Below are 12,902 nucleotides of genomic sequence, written 5' to 3'. Positions count from 1 at the left end.
GCAGAGCTTCAAGGAAGAAACTTACTCATCATCTTCACGGACTCTCTTCATTGGTTTATTTTCCACCTTAATGGATGGGACATAATCATCATCTGGCTCCTGTTTTATACGAGGAGGGCTAAAAAGGGTGGGAAGGCAAAAAGAGGGATAAGAGAGAAATTTTGAGCTCTTGTTAAACCAAGAAATTTATTTTATAGAACAGGCTGCCTTAAACAAAACAAAAACAGCCCTTGAGAGCCAGACCAGATAGCCCATTAAATCTAAACTATGGTATTCATGCAGGCAGACACAATTGGAATTCAGATGCATCTTGTTCCAAATTAGATTTACCTATGCAAATACACCTCCAAGTGCTGCAAATTCAGGAAACTGCCAGCACGATCATTGTTTTCCAACAAGGAATATTCAGAAAGGTTCCAGACATCCTTTAAGCATATATCGTTTTTCTAAAATGTAATGGCTTGACCCTTTTTTTTAAAAAGCCAACTCAACATTCTTACTTTGGTAGGCAGAAGATAAACATTTATTTTCTATGACCACTGTCCCTGACCACTCAAAAAATGGGGGACTTATTTGTCTACCGTTCAATATCTGCCACAGTCACTCTTGCCTCACCCACAGTTCCCACTATTTCAAACAGCTTCAGCCTCCTGGAAGAGAAACTTAAGTAGCAATAAATAGGCATTCTAAAACCAATGGGTAAAACAGATTGGTAAAATAGGTATGATTAATGGCTGATGAGAGCTTACCTTGTGAAACCATTCTCCTTCTTTACTTTGTCTCCAGAACCGCTACTTGAGGTGTGGATCTTGTCCTTTCAAGAGAAAGAAAATCCATTAGCAATGCAAGATCTCTTCTGTAGATCATTCAAAATCAAACACTTCCAATACTAGCTTCTGCACAGTGGCATCTTTGTGTCCACCAGGGACATAATGCTCCCTTCAAATATCTAACCTTAAAACCTCTTGGACATGGCTATGTGCAAACTGTAATATAAATCCAGGGAACACCCTTGTTTTTTTAAAAATATGAAATAAATGTATTTTATTTGTCATCTCACAAGACTGGTCCATTGCAAATAATCAGAGCATTTGATTTTTAAATTCCCACTTCCTTATTTGAAAGACTAAAATTACCATACCTTGTTTGCTCACTAATCAGGGAACTATGCAACAATTTCCACTGGAACTGCTTGGCCCTGCATTCTTATCTAGCCATTCTGGGCCTCAATGTGGACCATCTTAAAATAAAACCCAGGCTACACGAGTTAACAGAGACAAATCTTGTGAAATACTGAAAACAAATCATGCAGGTAACTGGGCGTGCATGGCCACAGAATGGATGAATGTTAAGATATGGACATAGGAGGGGCATGTAGGTAAGCAAAAGAGAGACAGGGTGTGCTAGGTGTACAACGGAATCAATTTCTAACTTCAACTTATGCCAAATTACCTTGAGGGAAGAAAAGCATCTCCAAGGTTGAAACAAATGACACCGGGATAAAGGTCAGTTAACACCAACTCAAATACCTTTTCTTCCTTTCTTTTCTCCTTGTCTTTGTCCTTATGTTTGTGTTTGTCAGAGCTCCCATCCCTGTGCTTTAATTTGTCTTTTTCCCTTTCTTTATCCTTGTGTTTCTTTTCCGAAGAATCTTTGTGCTCACTGAAAAACAGAGAGCGAGGTTACAGAACCCACAATAAAGGTTTATGTGCTACCCAAAGTATACCATTTCTGTTATCTTTCTTCCATTTCTCTCCTTCACTAGTAAGTAATCTTACCAAAATAAATTCTTCAAAAGGAATGAAAACAACAGACAATTGAAACAATTATTAAAATGCATGGAATCATTACGACAGAATCTGACTTTTCACATGTGCACAAACACAAAGTTTTAACCCAATTTGCACCAAACCTAGCTATAGTTAACTGGTAGTATTCTTGCACAAGTTACAAGGTTCTAGGGCCAAAAATCTACACTGATGCTCCTATGCCGTGATGAGAATGCTTCATATTGGAAGAACTGTTTAATTTGTCACATGGGGTGTCAAAGATCCCATGGCTCTATTGAGAAGGAGCAAGAAAGTCATCCTGTGTTCTGGTAAATGTTCTTTCTTTAGTTAAGATTAATAAGAAATCAATATTTAACATCACAATGCTGTTTTTCCAAAGCTGGGTGCATGCAAATTAACTACTGCACTACATTGCCTGCAAGGCACTTCAGGGCTCCCTGAAAGCAACAAAAGGCACTTTAGGAAAGGAGTTGTATTACTTTTTCAGGTCTGCCTGACCAATCAGTCAATGTAGACTTAGCTTAGTTGATCAAAGACACAGAATAGTTGTTTTTTTTAACATGAGGGTATGGAGAAGAATAAGCTATGGCCTTTACTCTCGTTCAACTCATCGATGCTGCGGGCAGGGGTAGAATAACTGTAACCTGAGAAGTTGAGATATGGAACTGAACTCATGCATTTAAGGATTCAACATCCCACTTATTTATTTATCCTTACAAATGGATAAACAGGTTCAGGAAACAGACTCAAAGGCCTCAATTTTAGCCTGGAAGTAAGCTCTAAATATATGGTTTAGATGGGGGAAACGTACTGGAGGGGAGGGTAGGGGCAAGGGAAGCTGCATGGTTAGAAGAGTCATTAGCTTTCCAAATGTCCCACAAAATATAAATGTAGAACTTTTAAAGGTGGCTCCACCCACAGAAAGCCTGTTTTACAAGGCCAATGTACTTAAAACAAGGAATAACCATTAAATTTAATGATATCCATTACTCTAGTCCGAAGTCTTGATTTCTTTCCCTCCTCCAATCTCCTTCCAACATATAATAGGATAGAGATCCGGGCCCCGATCTCTGCCAGTGTTAGTTTAGTAAGTCTGCAAACCAATTATAAAGCTCACTAATTTCCAAATTATGTATGCTATTGACCTACCAGGGAGAAGCACTTCAGATCTTTGTATAACGAAGGTGAGAAAAAAATTCATTTCTTAATGGATATGCAACCAAATTCATGGAGCAAGGGAGGAAAAAAAATACAAACTTAGAATTAATTTGAAAATTCATAGAGAGGAGGATAGAGGCATTATATCTCGCTTACTTAAAACTTACTGATTATTAAAACTGCATATCAAAGCATGGGAATCCTCTTCTGTATTACATAATGCAATGATGCTAGAAACAATGCCCAGTAACAATTTATTTTGGAACTTGAACTTAAAGGACCATATAGCCCAACAATAAATTTCACTCATTTTCTTTTAGAAAGGAAGCCAGCAAAATACAAATTCATTGCACAAACTTTCAACTCAAAATAAAACATTTCAGCACTTGGTTTCAGCACATTCTTCTCAAATTAGTCAGGAAGGAGTTAATGCAACATCTCCACAGACAAGGCCGAACTGTGAATGCACAGGGCAGATCGCCATTCTGACTGAGCCCCGAGCTTTCAAACACAGGCCTCAGGCTGGCTGCTGTCATTCCATTTCACAAAGACAGCTAAGACTTTGGCTTCCCTGGCTGACTACTGCTCATTGCCAGCTTGGTCAAATTTTTGCCAACAGACCATCTAGTTACAGTGCCTCATTGACACTACCGTCCTCTCAGAGTCCACGTTGCTGCCCTCACAGACTGCTGTCTGCCCATCAAACCTACATCCTGGGGAAAATAAACACCGTCATCCAGAAAACTTAAAAAAGACACTAGGAAAGTAAATGTTGCTCAACCCACTCCAGCAGATTGTTTGTGGCACTGGGAAAGTAAAAGCCATTCAAGGGATTAAAATCAGCACCTCTGCCACCTCAACTCTCCAGTTTGGCAACCACATGCATTCTAGAGTTCCTCAAGTACCCTTCTCTGAAAATTATTCTGAACATTTTTATCTGCTCATATTAAATCAGTTCTCATGAGATTTCAAGTATTTGCCACTCATGCCTTCTGATCCTACTGTCCAAGAGGAAACCAGTATTACTTCATTTACATCATTTGAAATTCAAAAATGTCAATGACTTGGCCAGAATATCTGAATCATGTTGTGTTTCTAATAACCAGCCAATGCAAGATCTTCTGCACACAAAAAATTGGGAATGTGCCTGGTAGAACAATACCAATGGTTGATATGAAGGCAGACCAGGCAGGAGAAAGTGGACAGCTCTTAACATATTGGTAACAGTTGGCGTGGGTGCAAAAGTTGTTTTTATATGAAAATCAGGTCAGTCAATGGAACCCAAAGACTTCCATTATGCCCTTAGCACCAGTCGACCTGCAATTCAATGCTGTACTGCAAACTCGTTTTAAAATCAAAGTCAGAGCAACAGAGTAATCTTTTAAGATGGAATTCTTTTAAAAAAGATTTTGAACAATGTGCCATGTAAAAGTACAAGTTTCAAGGTTTCAAAAGATAGATTTAATTATATTTGTGGAGGTCTATAGATGATCAAAACCCAAGCAGGAATCCAAAAAATTAGGGGAAGTGGTTGAAAGGAATCAAGGGAACAAAGAGCATTTGAAGCAAACCAAAAATGTACTCTAGAAGTATTGCTACAGTTAGGAGTGACAAGTAATGAGAATAGCAAGTTAATAAATAATAAAAGCAATATCAAAAATTAAATTATTAAAGTTAGTTAAGCCAAAGAAGATGATGGTAATTGACAAATCTGGAAACTAGGAAAGAAATAATAGCCACTGCAAATTATACATCAAGGTGCTACTAAGTGCAGAAGGTGATTAAGGATTGAAGAGTGGTTAAGGCAATATCTATTTTTAAAAATGTTGTCACTGACAACATTACTTTTCCCCAGTGAGTTCGGACACAGAATGAGGTGACCCACAGCAATGTCATTTTACTTAGAAGTCTATTAAAAAGCTGAGGAACTGAAAATCAAGACAGATTCTCTCAACAGAATGCAAATTCTCAAAAATAAGTAACAACTGGAAGATAGTTACATATAGTTCACAGAAATTATATGAGTACAGGAAGTCCCCGGGTTACGAATGCCCAACTTACGAACGCCCGTACTTATGAATGGCAGGAAGAAGGCGTAGAATTGGCCACAGAACGGTTTGCCTGTCAGTGTTGACTTTTTCCAGGTGATGGAGGTGGCGAACAGCTCTACTGTTGACTTCATGTGTTACAGTCTGTACCGCCATTTTGGGGCAGGGATGTTCAAAGAGTTCCAAATGATGAGGGACGCCATGAATGGTCACCAGCCCCCTCTCCCGCTGCCCCCACCCACCATATCTATCTCTATCTCCCTCTCTATCTATCCATCTATCCAGCACTCGCTCTCCCCCGACAGGTCATCCCCGGGTAATGATCGAGGTCCGTTTCTACAGATGTCCTTAAATTGATTTTGTCCGTCAGTCGGAAAATACACAAAACTCACTAGATGTGGTAACTGTACCTCCACAGTACTGTACTGTAATGAATGACACCAAACGCACACAAGACTGATGACAGTCTTCACACGTCCTAGCGATAACAAGTTATGCTGTATTTTAGATTGCTTCACATTATGTGTGGAATTATAATGAAATTGGAATCAAAATTCCATTTGGATCTTAATATATAGCAATAAATAACTGAAGCTTGTAGTGACTTAGGACTAATTGACGCTAGATGTGAACTGTACGTAACTGTTCCGACTTACATACAAATTCACCTTACGAACAGACTCAAAAAATGGAACTCGTTCGTAATCCGGGGACTTCCTGTATTACTTAACAGTCGTACCATCACCAATTGGGATTGGAAGAGCCAGACGTAGCCAAGGTAACTGCACCACAGCTAGCTCAATACCTGTGGCAGTAGTATTTTATTCCAAGTGGAGTATCCAAATGTTGAAAGTAGTCAATGTGGAATTCAAGGAGAAAAACTTCCCTTGATTAATCACACGAGTTCTTTAAGATTACATAAATGGAGGGTAAAGGAAATGCAATGGACAGAGAGCATACAGGCTGAGGAAACTTTTGACTAAGAAGCTAATGCAGTAACTTGAGTGGAAAATTAAATGGAGAAGTATGAAATTATGTGGAAAGCAAATCGATTAAGAACTGTTTTGATGTGCAAAAACCATAGTAGGGAAACATATGGGCAAAAGGTAGAAAAGACAAATCACAATGTCAGATGGAATTCAGGATCAGTAAATGCAAGACAGTGCACTACGATGATGAAATGATAACTATATCTTTAATACAGAAAAACTGGATGACATGGAAGAAGAGGAACTTGGGAGTCTCAAGTTTACAGAATGTTGAAAGTTACCACACAGTAAGTCATTGCCATGAAGCCACAGGTGAAAGTTGAGAGTGCAGGGGAGGTGAAGGGTAGGGGAAGTGCAAGACAGAGAAATTCCCAGCAGTTCTGCCTTATACTAACTCCTGAGGTCCTTTAGAAAGCAAAATAACTCTAGATACCGGACATTTGAGATAAAAACAGAAAAGGTTAGAAATACTCAACAGATCAGGCAGCATGTGTGGAGAGAGAAACATTTCAGGTTGTTGATATTCCTGCCTGATCAGCTAAGTATTTCCAGTATTTTCAGTTTTGATGTCCATTTGAATGCTTGTTTTACATCCAATTGAACAACTCCTGATATAATAGAGATCGTTAGGATACTGACAGAGGAGATGAAAATTATATGAGATATCTAGAAAACTACAGAAGTTTTCTAGAAAAGCTAATATCTGAAGGAAAACTTTGTCATGTGCTACACCCCTGATGAAATAATGTATACAGATTGTATTCAACCTTCTAAAGTTTGGCTGCACTAAAATCAAACTTTAAAAACCAAGTACAACCCATATACATTGCTATATTGTGCATTTAACACTTTTGACATGGGACAATCTACTAACTGGTTGTCTATCTGAAGGAAAGGGGAAAGAAAAGGATGTGGGACCAGACTGCTCACAGAGGATGAGCACTGGACTGGTTAGATCAACCATTTGTGTTCTTTTTTGTTCCAGCCATGGTATTTGAGGCATTGTGCTTTGTTCTGTCCTTAGATTTTAACAAGATGCAAATATCAATGTGTTCAGGTGTGCATGGTGATAACATATAGATCAGATTTCCAGCATGTAGGACTGCCTCCTCATTCAATTTGGGCAGTGAGGATATGATCCAACAACAGATTCTTGGAAGCATTTTTTCCCCCCACAATGCAGATGATTCAGTTTAAGCTACTGAAACCGAGAAATGTAGCTGAAGCAGCAAGACCACATGTCCACACTTCAGAATAAAATTCTATACATGCCAAAGGGAATCAGACAATTGCTACAATACCATCCCCTCATGCCAAGAATTCAATCCTCAACATTTTCAATTTGCAAAACATTATGGGAAGACTTGATGCAAACTCCAGGACACAATTTTCTTTCCCCAATTTAACACTGTCAAAACTGGCACCAGCACACTTGGCTGCTGGTTTGGGTAGGTAGATGAGGGATGTAGCAGTGGGAAAACTTCATTTATAAAGCCTGTATTAGGACATTATTATTTGGAATTCAATATTTGCATTAAAAATAAATGAGGTAAGGATGTTTAATTAAAACAAGTTCCCAGGTTTCAATAACCACAAGAACAAATTAGCAGCTCAGTTTCAAATCTGGAAGAGACAGATCCCAAACATTTTTAGCTACTAAATTTCAGATTTTGTGGGAGGGAAAAAGGCAGACCAAACACTGATAACTTCCATAAGGTTCAAGAAAGCAGCCCCAGATAAAAGAGACTGAAAAGGGACAAACTACACTCCCACGAGTCTTCAGTTCCTCCCTTCACCCCCAAAAAAGTTCTCCAGTGAAGAATACAATGAAATCAGAGCCTCACCATATGACGGGCAAGTATTCACCTCATCTGATCTGATCCTTTACTGAACCTGATTGACAATACTTGAAAATGAATAGTCATTTGGGAGGATCAGCTCAGCGCAAGGATTGAACCTAATTAATAAAAACACAAACAGTAGTTTTTCTGTATTGTGGCAGACATTATCTGGCATCCACGAAAGACAGCAATTTTTTTTTCTGCCATGATTATAGTGCATTATTTCAACTTTTTCCCAAAACAGCCCAGTACCCTGGGAATCGACTTCTAATTTGTTCTTGCGCATTTTTAACTGAAACCCAGAATCTTGTCAATAATAAAAAAAAGTTGTTAAGCAGGTTTAAGATGTTTTGTGCAGATATTAACTGACCTTCATGCAGGAGCTGTGTCTTTGAGCTACCCAAGGAGGATTTTCGGAACTGGGCTGAATATAGCTACACAAAAGGTTTTGGCAAATAAACCCCTCATATTTGTTTAGATAACAAGTACCAAAAATGCTTCATTGCCTCGGAATATCAACAAGTCCAGCATTTATTGCCCATTCCTTAATTGGCTTCGTATTGAGCTAGGCCATTTCAGAGTACACTTTAAGAGTCAACCACATTGGTAGGTTTGGAGACACGTAGGCCAGATTGGATAGCGATGGCAGATTTCATCCACTGAATAATATTCGTGGGTTTATGGTTATTATAAATGATGAGTGTTTTTTTAAAATTCAGGATGAAGTTAAATTCTACAGATTTGAATAGAGGTCTCAATTGTTAGTCAGGCCCCTAGAATACATCAGGTAATTTAGTCACTGCACCAACATCATGATTATTGGTATTTGTCAAAAAAGAATAATGTTAAAAAGGGTATAATTGTGATCCTTTCTAATTTTAGGAGAGGAAACTAGTGAGATAGTCCATCCCAAGGTTCCTATTGGCAGAATTGTCTGCAAAGCGAAAATGAGCCAGAGCCAAGTCTTCTGCTTCTTTGACCAAGAATAGTATCCCTACTCTTCTATGGAAGAGACAAGCTAAGAGCATGCATAAAGAAATAAGCATATGAATAAGTAATCTGGATTGGGTTGCTCACAGAATGTAGCCAGGTAAACCATGCAAGCTTTGGTATGAGCTGGTAGGTGGGGAAGAGATAGGGCTTGTACTTTGCAAGTGAATAAATGGCACTAGCAAGGACAGCAAGACTCAGCAGTGCTGCTTTGCTTCAACCACAAATAACTTACTAAAAAAAATGCAGTGAAATCCTGAATGTGAATAATTTGCACATTAGCAGAGGACAAGTATCATCTGTACAAATGAACCTACAGTTTGCCTTAACATAATGTGGTAAATCTTTGTAAAATTTGAACAGCTTGCAAATCTCAGACCACGATAAAAGTAATCATTCTCTAATTAGAATTCTTGGAAATTTCGTTCTCTAAAGAAGATCACCAAGTCCTTACTTGGACACTTCTTTCACAAGGTAACAGAGATTAGGGTAGGCCATTAAACCCCTCAAGCTTGTTCTGCCAAATTATACAGCCTCCATGTACCTTAGGTGGAGCGAGGTTAAGATTTTCACTACCCCGTGACACAGAATAATTCCCAATCATTGAATTCCCTTGCTCAAAAATATTATATCCCCTTTGTCTGGACTCCCTTAGCAAAGAAAACTGTATACACAGTATATGGTGGCTTACTACACCCAGACATGAAGGCATATAATTCTCCTGCAAGTTCTTCCCAAGTAGAATGAGAAAAATCCAATCCCAACCATGCAAAAACACAAATCCAAACCCAACCATTCCCACACAACAGAATACAGGTATCGGAAAGAAACAAAAAACAAATAATATTCTAAGCCCTCTTGTTTAGTGCCCACACTTTTGCTCTCCTGACAGCAATAATGAATTATCAAAGACCACAACCTTCTGTGCCAGTCTGTGAAAACAGCAGTGAAAGACGTCAGTTATGAAATAAAGAGATGTATTAACACCCATCATGGCCAAGTTCTCTGAAGTGGGGATGTGTACTTCCTTCATTCTCAAATAGCCAGTAGGGGAGAAAGGACCATAGCTTGTCCTCAGATCGTTTGAGAGGTGTTTCCAAGTTCAAGAGCACAGTGATATTGGGAAGATGGTAACTACTGGTGCTGTCTCAAGTAACAAGTATTTGGGACTATCCACCAAACAATGCCATACTTGATAATGGGTGAGAACCTATTTCATAGTCAGAATTTGTTGCCCCAGATTATACCTGTACTATAATAGATTAAAGTACGCGAAAAGAAAGTACTCCAAACTTTCCTCATCGACAAGAGTAAATTACAAAATTAATGTAGGACATACACACGAGTTCCAGATTCAATATGAACTCATTGGTGGAATCAGTCTCAAAACAATTGATCTCATTGTCTATAGACGATAGGAGGGAGAGAAGTTCCCCAAATACCCCACCTTTTTGTTTTAAGTAACAAATTAGGCTTGGGTTCATTATTCACAAAACCAGTACACACCCCTGGACATTCACACTCCTAATGAAACACAAATCAATCTTTTCAGTCAAGTACCAGGACTGCTGCCATATCTGCAGAACATACGCTGCCAAAAAGTTAGAACTTGCAGAACAAAGGACAGCAGTTAATAATAGAGTAGCATCTCACAGCTAGCTTAATAGCCAAGATTGCCAGCGGCTTTTTGCCTCAGGATGGGCGAATAAATAAGAGCTTTAACAGAAATACTTCTGAAGAAAGATGGACGAGAGGAGATAGGAAAATCAAGTTACAATCATTGTTAGGAAGCTAGTTATAGACTATTAGGATATATTAATTTGAACTCCTCTTCCTTTAGCAAAAACTACCTGCAGGACACTCAGAAAATTGACTTACTCGCCACAAGCATGACATATATCATTCTACCTATAACTAAGGCCTCATTCTGAATTAACTGCTATTCATTTGTAAAGACTTCCTGCAGAGCTAGTGGTTTGTCATTTGGCACTGGGAAAAAAAAGTGGTAATTAACAGAAAGGTATTCCCCAATGGAAAGCTCAGCTATTGGTAAGATTTAAATCCAACCAACTTCACCTGAACAGGAAGCTAAAGAAGGGACACTTGCCAAAGAAGTGCAAACTTCAAATTCAGAAATCAGTGTTTGCAGTACTATACAAGCTTCAATGCAATGAATATAGAGATCATACAGATATCCAATCTAAATTCTGAACATACATTCCCATAGCATAGGATATACCAAATTTGCAACCTGACTCCATGTTGTACAAGTGCTTGGGATGGGAGAAGCAACCTGGTGGCTCTGGATCGGCACTGATGTGTTTTGTCAATTTTGATCCATCCAGAGTGCTGTTCCAGTTAGTGGGGAACTCCATGATTTTGGGGAAAGGGGGGGGAGCATTTTGACTATGAATAAAACCACCAACTGTGCAACTCAGAAGTGAATCACAATCAAGCTGGTTTCTGCCTCACATAAAATGGATAATCAACAACTGCACTTCCACATTAAAGGTTCAAAAGAAAATGTAGTGTTCCATTGCTAAATGCAGTCCTGTTCTTTTGCAAGAAAGTGGGTGTCAGCCAAGGGCAGTTTCAAAACTCCACAGTCCACTAGTCTGTCACTGCAGAGGTATTTTATGAATAGATTACGTTTGCTATCAGACCACAGGAAGCACACAGAACTCTATCCGAGAATGTGACTACTCAATTTTCAGCTTCCCACTGTGTCTCAACCAAACTGGGCAAACAAAGACAACAAACATACTAAGCCACAATTGTTGTAGGGAAAGATCCTTGCTGTATCCTCCAGTTGTCTCTGAGCTAGCCAGTTCGAAACCAAAATCTCTGATCTCAGCCAGAATGGAAGTGGAAGCATTATGGACCACGGAGCCAGAATGAAATTGTTTCAGTTCTAGCACAAATCTGATGCAGATTCACCTGTAATGCCCTACATAGCTGGCATCTCACAGACACTGATTATCAAAGCCACGTAAAATTAAAATTGGCCCATTGGCCAAGCATCAGAGGTATCCATGACACCTTGCAGCAGGAAAAGTAAATATGGAGAAAAATATAAACACCGCCTGTCAATGACATAGCTGATGTAGGCTGTTTTCATTTAGTACTTACCAGAACAGCATCGACAACCCAAGACACAGCCATGATAGCCTCAAGTGGCATTGTGAATTGATGTTCATTATTAATCATTTCACTATAATACCAATACAAACTCTAATCAAATACAGCACATTGTCAAGTTTCAATTCCTGACCACACCTGAATACGGTAACTGCAACAGAAAAATGCACAAGTGATCAAAGCTACCTGTTGCTATGATTCTTGGAACCGGAGGAGCTGTGCTTCGGTTTCTCACGATCCTTATCCCGATCCTTTGACTTGTGCTTGTGCTCTTTATGTTTGTGTTTTTCTTCACTTTTACTGGACTTATGGGAGTCTAGAATGTAATATATAAAAAAAGTCATCATTGTCTTAGTTTCCTTATCTTCTTGCTCATCAATGTTAGGCAATCTCTAAATTCTACAAAAGTTAAAACAAAACTCACTAGTTCTTATACTTCTCCATTTTAGGACATTAAATTGTACGTTGTGCATATTTCTATCCGATAGTACTGCTATTATTGCAGTAATCTCTGTTCATACCAATATCCTTCCTCATCTTCTGATGGTCTCAATTCTTGGCCATCACAAGGATCCATGAGCACAGTTACCTTTTGTCACATTTTTCACCACAATTGTTTTCCCTTCCTACCCAATTGGGCTGGGACGAACTATCAATCCTCAGCTAATTCGCTTTAAACCAGCACTTTAAAAAAATCAAGGAGCTATTTGGCCTCTGCCACGACAAGAACCCATAATAAACTTTGAATTAACCAGTAGACATCCTATTAAACTCACTTAGCCAAAACAGTGAAATTACACCAATAGCTCAGTGCCACAGCTAGTAGGGCTGCTGGATTCAATCCTAACCTTGTGAAGTCTGCACATTCATCTTGTGAATGCATGGATTCCATGCAGGTACTCTGTGATTTTCTCTCACATCCCACAGACATGTGAATTGATAGATTAA

The 12,902-nt window shown here is 38.9% G+C and overlaps 1 protein-coding gene across 1 annotated transcript in view; it reads right to left on the bottom strand.

The window, feature by feature from the left end:
* The window catches only part of LOC127578748 (DNA topoisomerase 1-like), a 55,386-nt gene that overhangs the window by 34,036 nt on the left and 8,448 nt on the right, over positions 1-12,902 (bottom strand). Inside the window, exons 3-6 of the mRNA XM_052031161.1 lie at positions 12,141-12,270; positions 1,530-1,662; positions 750-814; positions 26-118 (exon numbers count right to left, since the gene is read on the bottom strand). Coding sequence (XP_051887121.1) covers positions 26-118; positions 750-814; positions 1,530-1,662; positions 12,141-12,270 — 421 coding nt within the window. The remainder of the gene's footprint in view (positions 1-25; positions 119-749; positions 815-1,529; positions 1,663-12,140; positions 12,271-12,902) is intronic.

This window comes from Pristis pectinata, chromosome 16 (assembly GCF_009764475.1).
Source record: "Pristis pectinata isolate sPriPec2 chromosome 16, sPriPec2.1.pri, whole genome shotgun sequence".
Taxonomy (NCBI): Eukaryota; Metazoa; Chordata; class Chondrichthyes; order Rhinopristiformes; family Pristidae; genus Pristis; species Pristis pectinata.
The sequence above is the reverse complement of the archived record's forward strand: the minus strand, read 5'-3'. Positions and strand labels throughout refer to the sequence as shown.